At 35.1% G+C, this 20436-nt stretch overlaps 1 protein-coding gene across 1 annotated transcript; it reads right to left on the minus strand.

Annotated features, from left to right (window-relative positions):
• Window positions 1-487: 487 nt before the first annotated feature.
• LOC108773521 (uncharacterized) lies at window positions 488-2947 on the minus strand. The gene is made up of 2 exons (XM_018539358.1): window positions 2523-2947; window positions 488-1295 (listed from the first exon to the last, which is right to left on the minus strand). Exons 1-2 carry the CDS (start codon window positions 2945-2947, stop codon window positions 584-586), a joined length of 1137 nt encoding a protein of 378 aa, XP_018394860.1. The 3' UTR covers window positions 488-583.
• Between the last annotated feature and the right edge of the window lie 17489 nt (window positions 2948-20436).

Consider the following 20436-nt stretch of genomic DNA (forward strand, 5'->3'; position numbering starts at 1 on the left):
CGGAACGACAGGCGGAAGTCTCGCTATCTCGCGCGGGAACGGAGAGTGGCGGAGAAAGTAAATAATCCTCTTCTGTATTATCCCTGCAGGTTCCTGGAAATCGCCGTTAATGCGTTCTACTAAATCACCCCGCATCTCGATGCCGTCGATGATCAGATTCGCTTTGTTGTTTGCTAATTGCTGTTATCTTGACAAGCTCACAGCTTCTTTACCTATTAATAGAATTGTCGATTCTGTTCGATGAATTGATATCGACACTCCAGTTATTCGCGTAAAGTTTTGACGCTACAGAAGGAAGGAATGTACGTTTCCTACTAGCATTCCATTTAATTCAACAATTACGAAGGGAAACAATCAGTTTGTACGTTCTTGTGTTGTACGATTCGGAGATTGAGAATAATTGAACATGTTAATCAATATCTCTCGAAAGATAAATCGTAATTCGGAAAAAGATATTTTGTAATCGCACTGGTAGACATTAGCGTGCTGCAAGAATTATATTAATTTTTTGAATATCATTAGTTTAGTTCGGTATAATTAAAATCGTAATTGTGTGTTTTCATGGGAATATCTTAAGGTTAGCTTAAATATAACGCATTGATGGTGATTCCTTTCTGTAGTTACATTTATCCTCGTGAATTTGCTTACGAGAGCGTTTCGGTCTGACTCGGCAACCGTATTCGGACCACTTGCATTCTACTTGCTCGTCAGGGTCTAATTCTAGTTGCGCGGGATAATCGAAACCATCCAAGTCTCCTTGATGGCTCTTGTAGTTGCATTTCTGTTCGTGTATGTACTTTCGCCTCCTCGGAATATTCACCGTACAACCATACCGATTAAACTTGCACTGCACCAATTCTTCGGGATCGCCGCTGTAATCGTTATCGGCAATCGTCAAGGACGCGAAACCGTCGCTCATGTCGTTCGTATTCTGGAATACGTCTCCTTCATGGTTCTTGTAATGGCATTTCTGCTCGTGTATGTATTTCCGCCTCCTCGGAATATTCACCATACAGCCATACTGTTTAAATTTGCATTGCACCAATTCTTCAGGATCACCGCCGTAATCGTTATCGGAAATCGTCGCAGATGCGAAATCGTCATTCATATCATTCACACTTTGGAACATGTTCTTGGTCTTGTAGATACAATATTGCTCATGAATACTACGCCTCCATGGCACTGTTCGTACCCTGCATCCTGCTGCAGAGTACGAACAATCTACCAAATCGTCATGGCTGTGGTGAAGATCGGTTGGCATGTGTTGCTGTTCCAAGTGCGGTCGAAATTGGCATCTGAAATTATGATATCAGCATTAACCCAGCAAACTCAACTAATAACAGAAACATAACTGTTAGTTGTAATTTCTCATTTATTACAACACAAGTGTTATTATATTAGAGCAGTCATGCACAATTTATAGCTCACCAATTAATTTTTGCGACTGTCTGTGCCTGCTCATAGCCGAAAATATAAAATTATATTTTCTATTTTAGGCAATATATAAAAACAATAGCATTATGCGTAACAATTTAATAGTTCCATTTTCTTTTTTTATTGATAAGATAAATTTCAAGGTTAATCATTCTCATAATTATTTGTACACAGAGTGTGCGGTAGTGTACAATTATCAAAATAAATAAAACTATACAATAGAGAGAGAGAGAGAGAGAGAAACAGATATAAAATTGTCTCTTAATATCAATAAAGAAATTATACATATATACATATATAATAACAATATACATATAATAAAATTATATAAATAATATAGTAAATTACAAAATACAGAAATAGACATTATGCGGCCATGGACGTCCACAGGATTTTTTCCAAGAAGGGGCATGATTCAAAATATAATAATAATAGTAATATTAATAATAATATTATTGTACGTATATAATTACTAAACTGAATATTTATGCAAAAAGATTTAACTGAATATTTTCCATAAAATGCAAATTTTGCATAAATGCATATTTTTCATAAACTTTAAATATTTCATATAATTTTCAAGTAGATATATATAGTATGATTATCGTAATTATATGATGGAATACACAGCTAATTCGAGTTTTCACAAAGGCAGTAGGCGTTTAAAGCGAAATCTATTTTCGGATCCGTATTGATGTTTCGCGAGTATATCTGAGACCAGACAGACAGTTGAGAAAAAAAGGCAAGCAATAATTTTACATATCCGAAATGCTGTCTCCACGAAATTGAATATTTATGTAACGGCTCCGTTTAAAATCGGAAAAATAATATCGACGACTATGAATCGTCAATTTTAATGCTAAAAATGAACATCGAATGTTAACATGAGCATCCAATGAGCGTTTAGTGATTTTCCTTAATCTCGATTAATTTCTAATCTAGATTAAGTAAAAAATGATGTGTGTTTGCGCTATTTTTGTTAATATCTATAGAGTTCTAAGAAGGAACACATACAGTTTATGCAAAATTAATTGACAATTAAAGATTATAAATTGATGACGAGATAAGAACAAAGTTTTCGTTTTCACCTCGACTCATGAAGCACTCGCAGGTGCTCCGGTATTTTCACCCAGCATCCTAGATGAGAATACGAGCAGGATTCGAAACGCTGATTCTCAGACGGCACGGACGGAGCTTCCCAAGGTCTTCTTTCGTGGTCCAGAAAATCGTTCATCGATTGCGCGCTAGGATTATAATCGTCATAACGATGCGATGGCATGGGATGTGGCATCAAGTGTACCGACTGGGATACGTCTTGTTGTGGCGACAGGATCTCCACATCCAACGGTGCCGCGCACGTGAAGCAGTTGTAATAATAAGGTTTGCAACGGTAGCATACGGTGTGCCCGTTAATGCACGAGTATCTGGGCATCAGTTCCATCTCCATGAAGCAAATGGGACAGAGGCCCTCAGTCTTGAAGCGCTCGTAAAGATTCGGATACAGAGTATCCATGACCTATCGGCAAGGCGGTTATTTAGTGCTGTGGTCCTTCAGTTGTTCTTCTTATCGGTCTTTTGGACCGAGATTGAGACGAATCTACTTCAGCGGAGTAGCTTCGTCTACAAGCAAAGCCAAAGAAAAGCCGGCCACTCGCTCTGCTCTTTCCGCGCGAAGATGAAGAGAAATTACTCCGTGCTCTTATACTCGCGCAGAAGCGCAAGCCAAGTTGCTCTTTTACTATGAAGATTTATGTGCAATTCAATATAGAATAATGGAGGACTTAAGAAAGGCGAACGAGGGTTACGGCTAAAGTGCAAACAGGATTAGGACGAATGCGCGGCGCTAGTGTGCTCGTTCAAAAATATGACCTGTGATTATTTAATCAAGTGCGGTTTGAATCTGATAACCGCTTCTCTGATTACCGATTCTCCGCCATTTAACTGATATCTGTGCACACCTATCGCTTCGATTTGATGACTCTTATAAAAAGTTTACTTCAAATATCTAATCGTAAAGTGAATTTTAAAAATTATAGAGATAATCGACTTTCTTAGCTATTATTTTATTGTAAATATTATATATCAATATTTATCATCATATCATATGTCAATATTTATTATACAATTTAATAATTTTTCTTAGATCGTTGAATTTTTATTAACGATAAAGATACTATACTTACTTTATTTAGTTATTTCCACTCGAGATGGAAAACAGAGACACGAATTACACGTGCGACGGGGAACGGGGGAAAAAAAAAATAGCCGGAGCGACACGTACACTTCCGAAAGCACGGGCACCGTGTGTCATCGTCAGCCTGTCACCGTTCCCTTATCTGTGAGACCGATAGCGCGACTTTATCTGATAAAACGTTCCGCTCATGATAGAGAACTGCTTCCACGTTTTGCTACGCCAGATAAAACGCTCGCGCTCGGGCGGGACAATATGGCAGGAGGAAAAAATTGCTTGCTCTCGTTGCTATGCGCTTCGCGTCACCAAATGGTAACCGCCGCCGGTATTTATTATGCTCGTTACATATGCAGATAAAAAATTGAGAATATAAGGCGGGCGTGTGCTTTTTCGCCAGCGGGTCGTTTTGCACGCGCCGTGCTTGGAATTAATTAACGATTATTCATATGTTTCTGTGATATCGCAGAGCGTCGCAGAGATTTCTCTTTGCGCACCAATTTCTCGACCAAATCAGAATAGATATTTTTCTCTTATAAATTCCCGTCATAGGAAATTTCTCGTCAGAAAAAAATCAGCTTTGAATTATTCGCTGATTCCATGAATAAAATAAACAATACAGATAAAATTCGATATCTCATATGTATAAGTTTGAAAAATATCGCGTTTCTCTGCCAGACGAGTCAGCATAATTGAGTAGCATCGTTTTAAATAGCATCACATAAACGTTAATTGATGACAGCTAATTATATATGAAAAATTGGCAACACGCGGAAACATAATTATGATTGCGTAGCACATATACGCACTCATGTCACGTATCGTATTACGTTCGCTTTGGCGATGTACAATCTCTAAATTAAATCTGCGATCACGTGTCACATCGTTATATATCACTGTGAAAATTTCTGCTGGCCTCGCGTTATTTAATCTTGGATACGATGAACCTGGAAACGTTATCTGCGCGACAGTAATGTAACTTGCAAACGGTGGGATATTCAGCAAGTACGAGTATACGGGGATATCTAGTAGTGGTACAGAAATGGATTTTCTCGATTTAATGAATATAATTTCGATGGCTAATCGAATGCTGCAACCACTTTATTAGGGGAAAGTATTGTCGAGTTAATTAATCGAACGGTTAACGTAATGTCAAAATTTTCGATCATTATCGCCGACAGAGATATACATATATATATTTAGTTACATTGATGTCGCGGATGATGAATTATTAATTGTTTCATTTTTTATTGAATTATTAGGTGTACAAATTAGTTCGGTCCGTTTTTAGTGTTCAAAAATGCATTTATTTCAAAACAAAATTAATGAACAGATTAATTAAAGTATTGTCCATCGTTGGCTATTACTTTTTTCCATCTTTCAGGCAATTTTCGAATTCCATCTCGAAAAAATGACTCGTCTTTGGAGGCGATCACTTTTGGAAAACGGACCGAACTAATTTGTACTCCAATATATTATCTTGTTAGTTAAAACCGCGATTTTTTGACAGATCAGGATAAAGAAAGCCCAAATAGAATAATACAATTTTAAGATCTTCGTAAATGTGATAATTGCAAAATATATTTGATGATAGAAATGAGAAATTGTTAGAAAAACAGAAAGAATTGGATCGCTTTGTCTTGCAAACATCACACGCAAATATTCGCGAATAACGAAACCAGATACTCTCGCGTGATATTTCACACCGGTTCCCTTAACGACCGTCTCTCATTTAAATCCCCGCGCGTACCTCGCATCAAAGATACGACTGAACGACCCTGTTTGCCACGAGGGGTAATACTCGCTGACCATAAGTCACTTATGTAAATCTGCGAGATGGAAACACGCGTCGGGCAACAGTGACGGCGTGCTGACTACGAGGAACCCCAAATTGAATGCAACATTCAACGTTCTGCTCTACGATTTACAAGTTATATATAGTTATTTAAAATTTATAAGCTCTTATAACACTTTGTCTTTGTAACTTTTCAAAAATTGTTGATGGAAATTGTCGAACAGGTAATAATACTCTTTAGCCATTTTTTTTTTTAGTTTATTTCTCATATCTTCATAGATTAATGCACTTGTGAGCCACGGAAAGATCTAAGGGAACTGTTTAATAAATTTTGCTTGCGCCACTCAATTCACCCTCTAACGTACCGAGAAAGGGAGAAAAGAAAGTATTCTGGAATACAGATACGGTACCGAGAAACGAGACGAAATAAGCCGGCAACGGCAGTATGGTATTCAAGCACTCTGAGCCCTCTTCCCAAGACGTCAATTTACTCTTATTGCCTTTTTCATAGTGATATTGCGCCATCAAATTTTTCCGGAAAATCTCCGCTATTCGCGACATTCGCGTGATTTCGTCCACCGCGTCGCAAATGGTTTTGCGTATGGTCGCCCTATTCACGCGACGTGATTATTTATGCAGCCAACTTTGAGGTAGCTCGTTACGTTGATGAAAAGCACTATCGTCATTTGAGCGAAGTAGGGCTAAGTGTCAGGGCCAGTGGAATATCTTGCGGTTTTTGTATTCGCTTTTTGGCTCACGCTTCTACTTCGAGGACATACATTAATGTTACATGCATTTTATATGTAATACATAAATTGTAAAATTATAAATATTTTAATAATAGGGTTGGACGGGAGCTAGTTAGTTTCAACTTTAAAGTAATACGACAATTTACGATGGCAAACATATTCTTTTTGCAGTGATGTGTTTACAATATTACATTATACAATCATATAATTGCTTTTTAAAAGCACAACCTTTAAATAATCAACGTGTGCTGTTCAGAAACATAAACGTTATCATGAAAAATGGACGAGGAAGTCCTATTCATACGTACATATTATTAATATTAATACTTTCAGCATCTAAAATTGCGATAATTATGCAATTTTGATTCCTGCTGTGCTGTAATAATCGTTCTAGAAACTGCTGATTTATCTTTCGAATATCCTCCGCAGCGCGCACGTTAGAGCTATCCGCACATTAGCCTCCTAATCTCCAATCACCCCAAAAGGTCGTGCGGTGAATTTTAGCGAGCAGTAAAGCATTCCTGATCAATAAAGGAGACTATTGGTCATTGTGTAACTTAATCTCGCGACTAGCTTTGTGATTGATTCGAGCATATTTCTAGCTTCAACGCAGAGCATGATCGATCTCACTCGAAATCCCATCAACAATACAGCTGCAATTTCACGTGATTAGCTTTTTACACGAGAAAATTATCAAACTCTTAAGATAGTAATAAGAATTGGAATAAATTCCTTATATAATAAATCCCAATTGAATCAAATGCATACGTTGACGAATATTTCTCAGTGGCTGATCGCGTTTTAAATTGAACTTTTCAATATCCAATGACATATCCACCTTTGTAGCACAAAGCAATGCGCAATCAGTCAGTCGAAACAAATTCCCTTGCTTATAAACACCGCTTTTTCTTTCCGAATATCCGACTATGTCTGTGAGAGCGGATTCGAACCGTGCAATATGTCGCATAATTCGACCATTCCTCATACTACCTTTGCGTGAATTTGAAGGGAACAGACTACAGCATGTGTAGACACACATGTATCGCTTGTAGTTTCATAAATACGCGGAATACACACAGCTCCCCTACGTAGCTAAAGCGAAGTCACGGAATGTAAAATCGATTCAGAAGATATCAGGATCTTGTTGTTTGACGAGAGGGTGGACGCTTTTCTGGAATTGATGAATGCTTCCGTAAATTGTTGCCATACACCATACATTATTTCAGAAAAAAAATCGACCGGGAAATTTTACAATATTTATTTTCCACCACAAACAATTATTAATAATATGGATCCTAGGGTTAAACCGCCAAACTTGAAATATGAAGTTAGGACCTCAAAACAAACAAAATTTTCCCCTGGAGTTTGCTCACAAACGCTTTGTTTAAAATATATTAACTTTTTTAATTACAAACGACAAAATAATTTTGTTTATTTTGAAGCTTAAAGTGTATAAGGTACGCGTTAATGACTTTTAATTATTAAAATGAAGCATAGTGCAAGCATGCGAAGAAATTAAACGCAGACAATGTCAGTGAAGCTGCTCATCTTCTAATCGATTATAGCTGCAATGCTTATTTAGAGCTGAAAGCCATTATTTGAACAAAATATTTTATAATTAAATAATTTGATTATTGTAAAAGAGAGAGAGAGCAATAAAGTATAATATATTATTTCGAAATTATTCATTCCTGTAGTTCTGTAATTTACAGAATATATAGGAATGAATAATGTCAAAATAATCTAGATATCCCCTTTATTGTTTTTATAATAATCAAAATTAAGTTACAAATTGTATTAATATTAATAAAGTTCACAACTATAGAAATATGAATAATATTGAAATAATTTAGGTTTATCTTCTTTATTGTTTTTCCAATAATGAAATGTAATTATTAAACAAAGAAGTCGATATCTTATTGAATAAAGGATTTGTGAGAAGACTTTCATAGGAAAATTATTTTCAAACTTTTCCTAAATTTATATTTTAAATTTGACGGTTTAATCTGGGAACATCTTGTACATTTGATGCGTGTTTACAGATTCGTTTTTATGTTCATAAGAAAGAACACGCGGCAGCAAAATTTTTTACTGTTGAAAGTCATAGTTGCGAACTTTTTTTTAACAAATTAAGCGTTTTGCCGGTTTGTAGCATTCTTCGGAGGCAGTTGAAAGCTCGACCTGCTTTCTCGCGCGGCAATCTCACGTCTCACAAAGGAAACTTTTGTATTCACGAGTATGATAATGTCCCTCCCATAAGCCTTCTCGCACCTGTGCAGTCAGCTGCGTGTGTTTGCGTCATGAGCTTGTAAACGAGTGGATATACGTGAGTACCTGAGGGATACGATGCTTCGAAAACGCCATGCCGGCAAGTCGGTTTCAGAATCGTACAAAGATCCAGGAATAATTTTACATATTTCAACGCGGCTTGCTGTGACGACGGTGAACAACAAAGAAGCTTATCTGTTGTCTATGTCGAAGCCCCGCGAGAAACAACGCGATGTATGCGAAACGCTTTTATCCGAGCGCTGCTCCGATAAGATTTATACGATCATGTGTTTGGCTTGATATCTATTATCTGTCCGCGTTACGTCTCGACAATGTGGTGAACGGCATCCACGAGGCGTTTGTGCTCAGGTCACATCTGTTCTTGTCAAGCTTGTCAGTTTGACAAATCGATTATATACACTTTATTTGAGACACAACACACACAGTTTTATATTCTATAATCTATATTAACGTTTTTACTTTCAATTCTTTATCAAATATTATGAAACTGTTGAAAGTTTCAATAACTGAAAGTCTAAATTTTATAATATATAAATGAATTTTTGAGAAACAAATCTGTGTATAAGATTAAACAAAATTTTTTATATTTTAATAGTTATGCACCTCCCAATAATGGACTTTGATGGCTCGGGATAAGAGACTTGTAGCGTCTCAGAGTTTTTTTGAACATGGCCGGAGACGCTACCGCGTCTCCTGATAAATTCAATGGCTATCAGATTGACAATCAATAATCCAAAAATACTTACATTCCACTATTTTCAATGTAAAAAGTGTAGTGCTTAAGGTGTTTATGTTTAAAACATTTTTGTAAAACAAACAAACATCCAATAATAAAAGATATTTTATTTTTAAATATTTTAGAGTTATATATTTTCTATCTTCGGATAAACTATGTGATAATTTATCTAATGGATAATTTATCTAATGGAAATAAAAGAGTAAAAGAGTAAGAATGAGAGAGTAAAGGGCACACAAAAAACTTAAGGCAGTAAGACGTAAGCAGTAAGGAAATTAACGTTATGAATTTGCTACTACTTAAATTATGGCCTTACGGCCTCTACTATAATTGGTCAATTCGCTTATGTCCGTATTCATCAGTTATAGATCGATCCACGATTGACCTTTATTTTAGACGAGCTACGTTTAAACCCAAGTTTCAACCAATCGAATTTATTAAATCGCAGTTTGAGAAGCGTTTTTCAAATAAAAGACTGATTTAAATGTAACTCGAATTGAATCTCAGGTTAAATCACGACTATGAATACGATTCTTAGTATTTTAAATCCATACATATATATATAGAGTTTTATTTATTAAAAAATTTAAAACTAAAACATCTTGAAGTGTTCAAAAATTGGGGACTAGAATAAAACATATTAAACTGAATGAGACAATCAGTTGAATGGGTGCTTCTAAATAATTACGTGTGAATTTATATATTATACGGAAAAAAAGATTTTTGCTGCCGTATAACTAATCTGGGTTTATTAAAATTGAATTTGCTGCTGTTATTAATACATAACTAAATTAGTACATAACTAAACATTAATACATAACTAAACATTCATATCTGTCATGATCATGTCGTGCAGCAACATAAAAATAGTTATCGGAACTAATCGATGTATCAGAGATATACAATCGATTAGTTAAGACACGCATAAATGGTGCCATGATTAGCGTGAGCAACGCTGCGTAGGCAGTATCAAGGCAATTGTTTCAACGACTCTTGTAACGACACGTTCTCGTTAGGCTCGTTGCCTCGTATTTTGAATTCTTCGAATATTCGCAGTATCTGCATACATTTTTCTCATCTATCGTGCGTACATAAGAGCAATGTATCAAGACTGTTAAAACTCGTGTCGTGTTGTGTGTATTCATAACTATAAGCTCAAGACCGTTAAGACTCGTGTCGTGTTGTGTTTTAATTATTTGGGGATTCAATAAGGAAGTAATAGAATTTTTATAGGTATGTAAAACAATTTATACATATATATGTAATAGCGGCAATTGAAGAAAGAAACATATTAATCAGATTAATCTCTTTTTTGCTCAGCGAGCGCTCACACAATTGTTGAATTCGTTGAATGCGCCTATTGTCTTTTTCGTTAGGGATTAGCTACGATACTGGTTTAGCTACAAGGTATATTGTCAATATAATAATACACATTGCTGTCGTTGCAAAAGCGTTTGCAAAGGTTTCGGTAATCTAAAAGCTTAGGACGCTCGTACGGAATACCAGAGATCCGGGTTTGACTCCCGGCCGAGGTAATATTTTTTGCAGTAAAAAATTAATTATTTACAGTTTTCAATAGGTTATTCAACATTAGTAAGATCGATATAAGATGCGTAGACAGCATTAATAATTATTAAATTGTTAGTCAATTTAACTCGTGATATTACTGCGGTAATTTATTAGTGTTGCGTTTCAAGTGTAAAAAAGTTTCGGAGCACAATCGAAGAATTACATTCGTAGTATATAAATTCACACGCAATTATTTAGAAGTACCCGTGATTCAGCTTAGACCGTTGTGGCATTGTCTCATTCGGTTTAAAATTTAGCGGTCCAATGAAAAACATATTAACATTTTTTAATTAAACACTTCTTTTACGAGTATTTGTAAAAAGAAAAAGTTCATCACAAAGAATAAAATTGACAGAAAATTCTGTAAATAGATAACAATAGCAACCCTAATATAAGCTGCTTTGATGTCGCAGCGACTACAAACTTGGCGCCACATTTCAAAGCTGAGAGTGAAGTCTCGCCAGCAGAGAGCTCCGTTGTCAGGGGCGCGAAGTCGGGGATGCAATCGATTGCGATATATCGCAAGCACCCTCGTCGCCGGGAGGGTGGCGGCGCTTGCGCCCCGGTAGGTTCGTGCGGATTGGCCGGCGATGATGTCATACGGTGCTCCCCTAGGTCTCTGATATCATCTGCGGGCTTTTCTGCAGTCCACACCGACCACTCGAGCGGCGTAGCCGTGCCATCGGAGATATTGCCACCTGTGCTTAACATTCACGCAGTGCTATCCGATCTGCACCGGCCGTGAGCCCTGAGTCTGAAGTCCCGTGGCCGCATCCAGCCGGCGAGAGGTGAGTCCATTTCAGCTACCTTCCGGGATCGTCCTGCTCTGTATATTCCCAGACCGAGCTAACGACGCGACGTTTCGTCACCGCACGTACACACGGCGACCTATCGGTGTAAACATACGTTCAACTTCCACATCTCCGATCATATTCCGTTTGATTGACTCAAATTCAATTTTGATCTTCAAGCAGAATTCAAGTTGTGAACCAGCTGTGAGATGCTGGCAATTTTGATCACATTTTATAAAGTAATTTAAAAAAATTTTTTTTGGAATCGAAAGGATTTTGCAGATTGCTCTCAGACAATTTTGAGCTTTCTCAAAAGATATAAACTACTCTATAGCTTCTGCGGTGCAAGCAGTATTTGCGAACACGTGGATGTAATGGTACAGTTTTGTCACAGAAGAGCTTTTTTAGTTTTACCGGGGAATTTGCTTTGGTGTGCAATCGTTTTGATAACGTTCTTTCTGCAATATCGAAGAAATTATTAATTTACTTCGTTGGTAAGCTACGTAGTTTGATAATCTTTAAATAGCATATCGGCGTCGAGACATTTTATATTCTTTTTCTTATGCAAATTGATTATAATTTCTTCTTAAACATGAAAGAAATATTATATATATATATTTATTTATATATAAAATAATCAATAATATCTTGTTTGTCAAATTTTATTTATTAAAAATTGTCGATTTACACTGTTACAAGATTTACCTTGATCGCTTTAGTTTGTATTAAAAATACATGCTGGCTACCCTAGGTTGAACAATCTTTATTCTCGAAAATGTTGTTAACCACTGGTAAAACAGCGTACGCGGATGAATGTTGAACAAACTCAGATCTCGAGGGGATAATTGCGTTGGCGTGTTACTACAATGCATCCCAGAGCGCTAGCTGCGTTTCACTGAAACGTCAATGGGATATGCGAGTTGTGTGGCTATATAGGACAACGATCTACGGAGTTCAACTTCCTCAGTTTTGTACTCACACGAGCAACTTTAAAGCCTGTTTGCGAGATGTTGTATGCTGGCAGAAAACTGCGGCGAGGTACCGCGTTTATGGTTCTCTGTAAATATACATAGAATGATGTGTACATATCTACGATATGTCGAACAAATTGCCGGTATTTTATGCAAATATTATTCTGAAAAGATTTTCTTTCTTCCTCTTTCTGTTCTCTAGTATATTGTTTTACAAACTTATTTATTATATTTGATATATATACAGTGATATAAGTGTAAGATCCATTTCAATGAAATATAACAAATCAATCGTTTATTATAATAAATAATATTTGCGTATTTAGATAGTTTAATGTTTTTTATCACGTGAAGGCAAAAATGATTTTTTTAAATACGTTTTAACAGAAAGAAAAGAAATAATTTGAGCAAAGAAAATGTTAAAAGAAAATATTTTAATTTTGGATACCAATAGTGACAGTTAATTATTATATAAATAACGTTTATGTTAATAATATTTTTTATAGTAGGTAATAGTTAAACATTACTCTTATATTAAATAAAAAAATATTTTTAAAGTTCGAATGAAATAATATCATATTTGCACACATTTTATAATTATGTATTTAATAATAATGTCTTCTTTTTAAATATAGACTTTTTGTTATTTTTGTTAACATAAGTTATCGTTGTATCTTGAACAGTTACAAACTGTGACAAATATTCAGAAACTGAAAAGTTACTTCTTAAAAGTAACAAGTTACAATATTACTCGTTACCGAATAGAAAAAGTAGTTAGTTACCATTACTATAATAGTTACCGAATTTTAAAAGTAAATTGTCACAGTTATAGTTACAATTATTTGATAAAGCAACTTTTTGTTACTTTTCCGTTACTTTTTTCAGCCTAAAAAATGTACTTTTATAATATTTTTGTTTAAATGTTAATAAAAGCAGTATTCAATAGTAACACTACTTTTTAGTTTTTCTCTTAAAAACATAATTTCATAATTTTGAAACGTGTAAATTATGCGATAAACTGAAATGTTTATCCGATGTACCTATTACGTAGAAGTATAAAATAATTCGAATTGTGTCCAATCGTATGTCAAGTAAATATAAAAGTAATTGTAAAATTTTTTTATTGTTATCAAAACAATATAACTACGTTACCGTTACAGTTACTAAGAAAAAAGAAGTAACGCAATTACCAGTAAAGTTACCCAAAAAGTTACTTGTAACTGTAACTTTGTTACAAGTAACGAGTTACTTCCATTTCCTGCAAATATTATTAGCTTTTTAGAAAGAATGTTATAATATTGGAGAAAAAAATATTACAAATATTGTATGTCCACAGAGAAATAGACTTTTAAAATAAGTAGGAAAAAACTTCACTGCCCATACAAACATACTAAATTCTATTAGCATTTATATGTGTGTGGTCTTATTTAAGCATACCGATTGTGCAAAACTTTCTGCATTCGGATTAGAGTTGCTTAGCACACAACTATTGAATGTCCCATTTCGTAAGCAATGAAACTTTGAGCCCTTGTATCAAGTAATAGATTCGTGCTTGCAAACCACAGTTCAACTGTTCCGAAACTGAAACGTGTTAAATTAGAATCAAAGTTTTGCTTCTTGCTTATTTCTAATTTCACGTTTGCAACGTATTATATAATATATACATGCATAATTTAATTTAATAAATTAATATAAAAATATAACTTAATAAAATAGACTCGGTTGAATAAATCCAAGAAAAATGATAAATGCCTTATCGAGTCAGAACACTGGTTGTTCGTGTGAGTTGAAATGATGCTTTATTGTATCTTGATAATAACAACGTTTCGATCCAAATTCGGATCCTTTTCAAGTCTCAAAGTACATATAATAAATTAAACTTGTTAACATTGTGCTCCCTAGAACACTTATACACACATTAAGAATAAATTAATAATAATTCTAAGACAATAGTAATTACAGTGTTCTAGGGAGCACAATGTTAACAAGTTTAATTTATTATATGTACTTTGAGACTTAAAAAGGATCCGAATTTGGATCGAAACGTTGTTATTATCAAGATACAATAAAGCATCATTTCAACTCACACGAACAACCAGTGTTCTGGCTCGATAAGGCATTTATCATTTTTCTTGGATTTAATAAATTAATTTATATATCTTATGTAATGCATACCCATCTAAATCATAACTGTAATAGTATAAATTGCGCAACCTTTGATCTTAGCATCTGCGCCTTATTAAAAAGAAAACGCAATATTGATCGCGCAATATTGAATTAGCATTTCTTTTCAATTTATTCTTGATTACTTACAGAAAAATACTAGCTAATTTATTAAAAGCATTGTCGTTTATTACTTTTATTATTCCAAATAAATGATTAATTACTTTTTTTATTAAAACTTGTTAGTATTAAATTGGCCAGTATTATATTTCTGTAAAGGATGAGAGAGAGAAAGAGAAAGAGAAGGAGGGAGAAAGAACAGGGCAAATCAAATTACCTCACTCTTTTTAAACTAATAATGACAACTTCATAGGAATGCACGATCTATATCTTTATTATATCTATAATCTGAACAATTGAAACGTTATTGTCTTTACATGAATAGTTGATAATTAGGTAATTCGGTCACACATAGTTACAGAAATGCATGCTTTGTTTTAATAAAACCGCGAAAGTTTGAAGGAGTAAAATAGTGTTACCTATGTCGATACAATGGCATGAAATGGTATTATCGTCTTCTCTTTGTGTTGGCAAACGTAATCTGTTGATGTGTTTTCAAGTAAAGTTAGTTCTGAGTATAATTTCTTTTTCAGAGAAACTTACATGACGCAATTGTTGCGAAAACGAGATGATACAAATTCTGCAAATTCTTGTATTATTCTTATATTATTATTTTAACTTTCTATACTTTTAAACTTGCGGATACTTTATGTAAATAAAAAACATAGTATTATTTTTATATACCCAATGCAAGGATCCTACATCCTACGATGTATAATGACATTAAATTGAATAAAGAAAATTTTAGGATGTTTTTTTATTCGAAAGCGCGCTTTTCTCATAGTATCTTAAATATTATAGCGTGCAATTATGTGTATCGCAAATTCCAATATTGAAGTCCTATATAGCGGACCTTAAATACGATCACTATCAATTTGAACGTCATAAAATATTGGAGACTGGAATACCATGACGTGATTGATGGACTTATCTTTTCCACAGATTCTGTATTATTTAACAATCGATTGATTTTATTATTGGAAGTACAAATTAGTTCGGTCCGTTTTCCAAAATTGTCCTCCAAAGACGAGTCATTTTTTCGAGATGGAATTCGAAAATTGCCTGAGAGTTGGGAAAAAGTAGTAGCCAGCGATGGACAATACTTTAATTAATCTGTTCATTCATTTTGTTTTGAAATAAATGCATTTTTGAATACAAAAAACGGACCGAACTAATTTGTACACCTACTTTATAATTTTCTTAAATTTTATTATTTTACAATTGATCAGCGAAAATTGCAAGCTATCTATAATTAAATTAAAAATAATTAATTCTGATAAATTAAACTTCAGAAAAAAGAAAGCCAACATAATATTATATATAGTTGCTTGAAACAAATACTTTTAAAATAATTAATGTACTTTAAATATTTTAATTGATGAAGCCTTATTCTACTTTTTGTATAGATTTATTTATTACATTTCAGTTGATTTTTTTATCATAAGAAATTGCAGGTACTTATAATTCAGTTGAAAATAATATATTAGCTTTTGGCAAATTAAACTTTTGAAGAAAAGGGAGACGACGTAATTTATATTTTACTACTTAATGTAATTAATACTTTTAAATATTTTAACTTTTTTACGTTTCATACTAATTGTAAAAATAAGTCACAATTTTCATATTTTCGTGAAACAAAAATTGTTCGTGCATTGAGTAAAAAAGTTGTGTAAAAAGACATCCGATGGTCTTGAAATACACATTGTGTGTGTGTCAGACCCTTTATATATCGACGGTGAAGGTCCGTACCATGGGAATTGCGCGATTCTTGGCTAGCCTAGTGCCGGGACATATTTATAGCAATGTGCGTGGGGTCTGCGTTGAGGAAAGGCGACGGAATGACGAGAAAGAATATATACGTACGACACACGTATGTACACGGATACGCGCGAATGTAACTCGAATAACGTTACAGTCAACTCTCACCCTTGGCACGCGAAAGCACCCTTGTTGCATTTCGGGAATGCCACTCTCCTCCTCTTTCTTTTCATGGCGATTCGTTTTAACTTGTGCTTTCCTTTTATGTGTGTGTGATGCTTCTCTGCGGCATACGTTTTTGCGGCTTGCTCTGCCAGCCTCCCTCAATTCATTTGCTAACTTTTGAGCGTTCGAGCGTTAAAAAAATTCGTAGTCTCTCTCTCTCTCTCTCTCTCTCTCTCTCGAAAATGACGTCGCTTTTTTCCTTTTTTCTCCACGTTATTGTCTGTAATCGGTTGGGCAGACTGAAAGGGTTTGTATTCACCCCCGCAATGCTTCGTGAGTTTCGATGCAATACAGAATTCGCAATTCTATTCGGCGATGTAAATACAATGTTGAGTGCTGTAAAACGTTATTTTTGCGAGACCGATAGACAGATAGTGTCATCCCTTCGAGACTTATATATATACATATATATATGTGTGTATGTATATTATATGTTTACATGCAACAGGAAAATATATATCAAAAAAGAGACATCTTCTCAGTTATTTATATTTTTCTTCTCTTCTCATTTGGAAAACTATTTTTTACGTCCTTATTTCGCGTTTATTTTTGCCAAACGTGGGTTTAGAATAAGAATAAGGATCAAAATAAAAAAAATAATTGCGTTCTTAAGACGGCAAATGAGGGATAAAGTAGGAGAGCTTAAGTGTTATCCCTTAACAATGACCGATTTAACGAAGCAAGTATGGATGAAAGAGAATAGACGAGGTGGATATAGAGTCAGGGATAAAGGAGAAAATGTGTAAGAAAGCAAAAGAGACTGTGTTGTGGTCAAGTCTTCGTATATAGCCAATCAGAAACGCAAACATCGGGGCGCGAGGGATAAAGAATTCCTTTTCCTCGTGTCGTTGTTTAGCGTTCCAGTTATCAAAGTCGTTATCCTTATTACACCCCTTCCTCGTTTGTACTCCTGCCCTCCCCCTGCACTTTTCGTTTCTAATCCCCGCAGTGCGGAAAGTTGTTCGCAACTGTAGAGATTCGTCAAATCTTTATACGTATATATGACGTGGCTCGATTTGGCATGATTCCAAACTTGCCCCAGTGGCTTGTCGATCCCTATCCTAGCTTTTGAACATAAACGACGCGAATAAAAATAGTTGAGTTCATTAATCGAAACTCGTCATAAAAACTCGTTTCACGATATTAAAATTAAAATACGAAAACTCGTGCTTTAATTGGAAACATGACATTTCAATCTCAAGTGCTTTCATATTTTCAAAGCATTTTTGTTTTATGTACCGACAGACTTATTCAGTGTAAAAGAGATCGCGCGCAATAAAAGAATAATCTGCAATATAACACATTTATGATCGATGAAAGATACACAAGACCTGGTACAGCCTGTCGCGGCTATTATTAGTTATTAATTGCCGCTCTTCTACATCGTTTGCGAAGAACGATAATGACTGCTAATAGCAAGCGACGCGGGACGCCCACGTGTACTTTATTGCGAAACGGCTGAATCAGCTCGCGCTATTTTAACCGAGATAATCACGCGTGATGTCACTTCTATTGATTTCGGTGGGCGGCAAAGCGGCGCAATAAAGCGCGTGAGTCATTGCGTCCCTGGGTGCAGTTGCACGGAGAGGCCGAGGGGTTCGGCGCGAAATCGAAGTCTTATGGACCAGATCCAGATTGATGTGCTCGCAAGACATCTTTAACGTACCGTGTAATTTGGTTTTTCCTCGCGTCGACGTGCATTCGAATCGATCATCCGAAATCGGTCCGCTCGTGCGAGTTGCATTTTATTCGAATTCAATATTCTGACTGATTCGAAATCGAAACACGTATGCTGCATTGCATTGCGTATCCTACAAGCAAAACGTCATTTAATTCAAGTGTTTTAATTCAAGACCATGATTATGGGCTGTGCTTGATTTGCATTTAGTACTCCGATTTATTCGAGATTGACACACGTATGTTTGTATCTTTTAAACAAATAAAGTATTATCGGTGCGCTCCTCGACTTGATGAAGTAAACGGCAAGGTTCACAAAACGTTGACATTAGCAATGGATAAAAACACGGCGATAACCCGCAAATCTTCTGGTATCCTTAAAGCTAATGCCCTTAAAAGCATTATAAAGTATTATTTTAATTTAGAATCATGGTTACCTTTGTTACATTATTCATTTGATAGTGCATTGTCTTTTCAACTTTATAAATCGTAACTATACATGTGGTATCATCGCCTCATGTTTCTCAAATTTTCGACGATTTTGTTTCTACTGTTGTTTCTTCATAGATAAAGTTTGTCCGTTTTTCTCAACAATACTTTAAAACATCACGTTTCGCGTTGAATCAAATCTTTTAAAAAGTTCCGGATTTCTGTAACAGAAGTTTTGTTATTGCTGATCGAAGACTTTCCGACGGATATTTTACGACCAAGTAAAGTCTGTCATGAAGATTCTAGTTTTATGTTTTCCGATGAAACAACGAACCATCTGTTTCTTTTATTAAAAAAAATATTATAATATGTACTATAAAAGTTATAGTATAGGAAGAAATGTATAGTATAGAAAGTATGAGAAACTCAAAATATTTTTTAGATTTATACATGGAAAGAGCAATTTTATCGAAGAATCTAAAAAGCTAGATACAGATCTGAAAATATTATAATTTTGCTGGATCATTAAATTAATTAGGTAGGATTACGAAATTGGTTGCTAGAATATTAGAGCATTTTGCAGCATTGCTTTTCGCGCTTGAGACTTTTATAAAATTATTTTCAGATCTGAATCTGGTTTTTTTAGATTTTTCAACAAAATTGTTCTTTCCGTGCAGACGATCAATGAGGCAAGCAATTATCGTTTAAAATTCGCCTTGGAATTATCGCACGTTGCAGTTGCATTTGCAGGGTTGAGTAACATTGCTGTGTGAGGGCAACGGCTTCTTTACGTTCCGGCTGTTTCGCTCTTGCCTTATGGATCGCATTAAGCGACCGAGGCATCGTGTGAGTTTCAAAAGCCCTACGTCAAGAGAATTATCGCAAAGACGACTAAGGGAGTAGGCGCGGTTATAGAAGATTATAGGAAAGGGTAAGGCCCGTAAGAGAGCAAGAAGGTATATGCGGGTGGTCCAAAGAATAGAAGGGAAGGTTGCACTTATAAATCGCTTAATCGCTGCTTTTCACGGATCAGGAACTCTAAAAAAACTTTTTTCTTATATCCCCTCCTCTACCCTCAAGCCACCCGTTGTTCGCGGCAGAGTTTTGCATTAAGAATACTTCATGCACACGAAAGGCGGCGGCACGAAATACGGGCTTTCGACAGCGAGTCGATACGTTTTTCAATAACGCTTGAAAAATCGTGGCACTTCTGTGTTTACTGATTCCGATCATTCTGGTTCCGAGAAAAGAGCTGTAAAGACATTGGGAATGTTACGTAATTTCCTTCACACAATAACTAACAAAGACTTTACACCCGCGTGTCACATATTCGGACTCTTTTTCTTGATTATGAAATGTGTAATAATATTCGCCTAAAGTGCAACATTTAATTGTAAATTTCAACATAAATACTTATTTATTTGATTTATTATTGTTTAATTAGAAATGTACGGAAGCAAGAATACAATTAGAATTTATAATTATGAAGCAAGAATACAAAAAAGGAATTAAAAATGAGCATATATGGTATACCACGACGCT

Source organism: Cyphomyrmex costatus, unplaced genomic scaffold (genome assembly GCF_001594065.2).
Source record: "Cyphomyrmex costatus isolate MS0001 unplaced genomic scaffold, Ccosl1.0 scaffold211, whole genome shotgun sequence".
Classification (NCBI taxonomy): Eukaryota; Metazoa; Arthropoda; class Insecta; order Hymenoptera; family Formicidae; genus Cyphomyrmex; species Cyphomyrmex costatus.

Coding starts and splice junctions, on each gene's coding strand:
- LOC108773521 (XM_018539358.1), bottom strand. CDS start 2,947: ATGGATACTCTGTATCCGAATCTTTACGAGCGCTTCAAGACTGAGGGC. Junction 1,296..2,522: donor CGAGTGCTTCATGAGTCGAG/GTGAAAACGAAA, acceptor TCATAATTTCAG/ATGCCAATTTCGACCGCACT.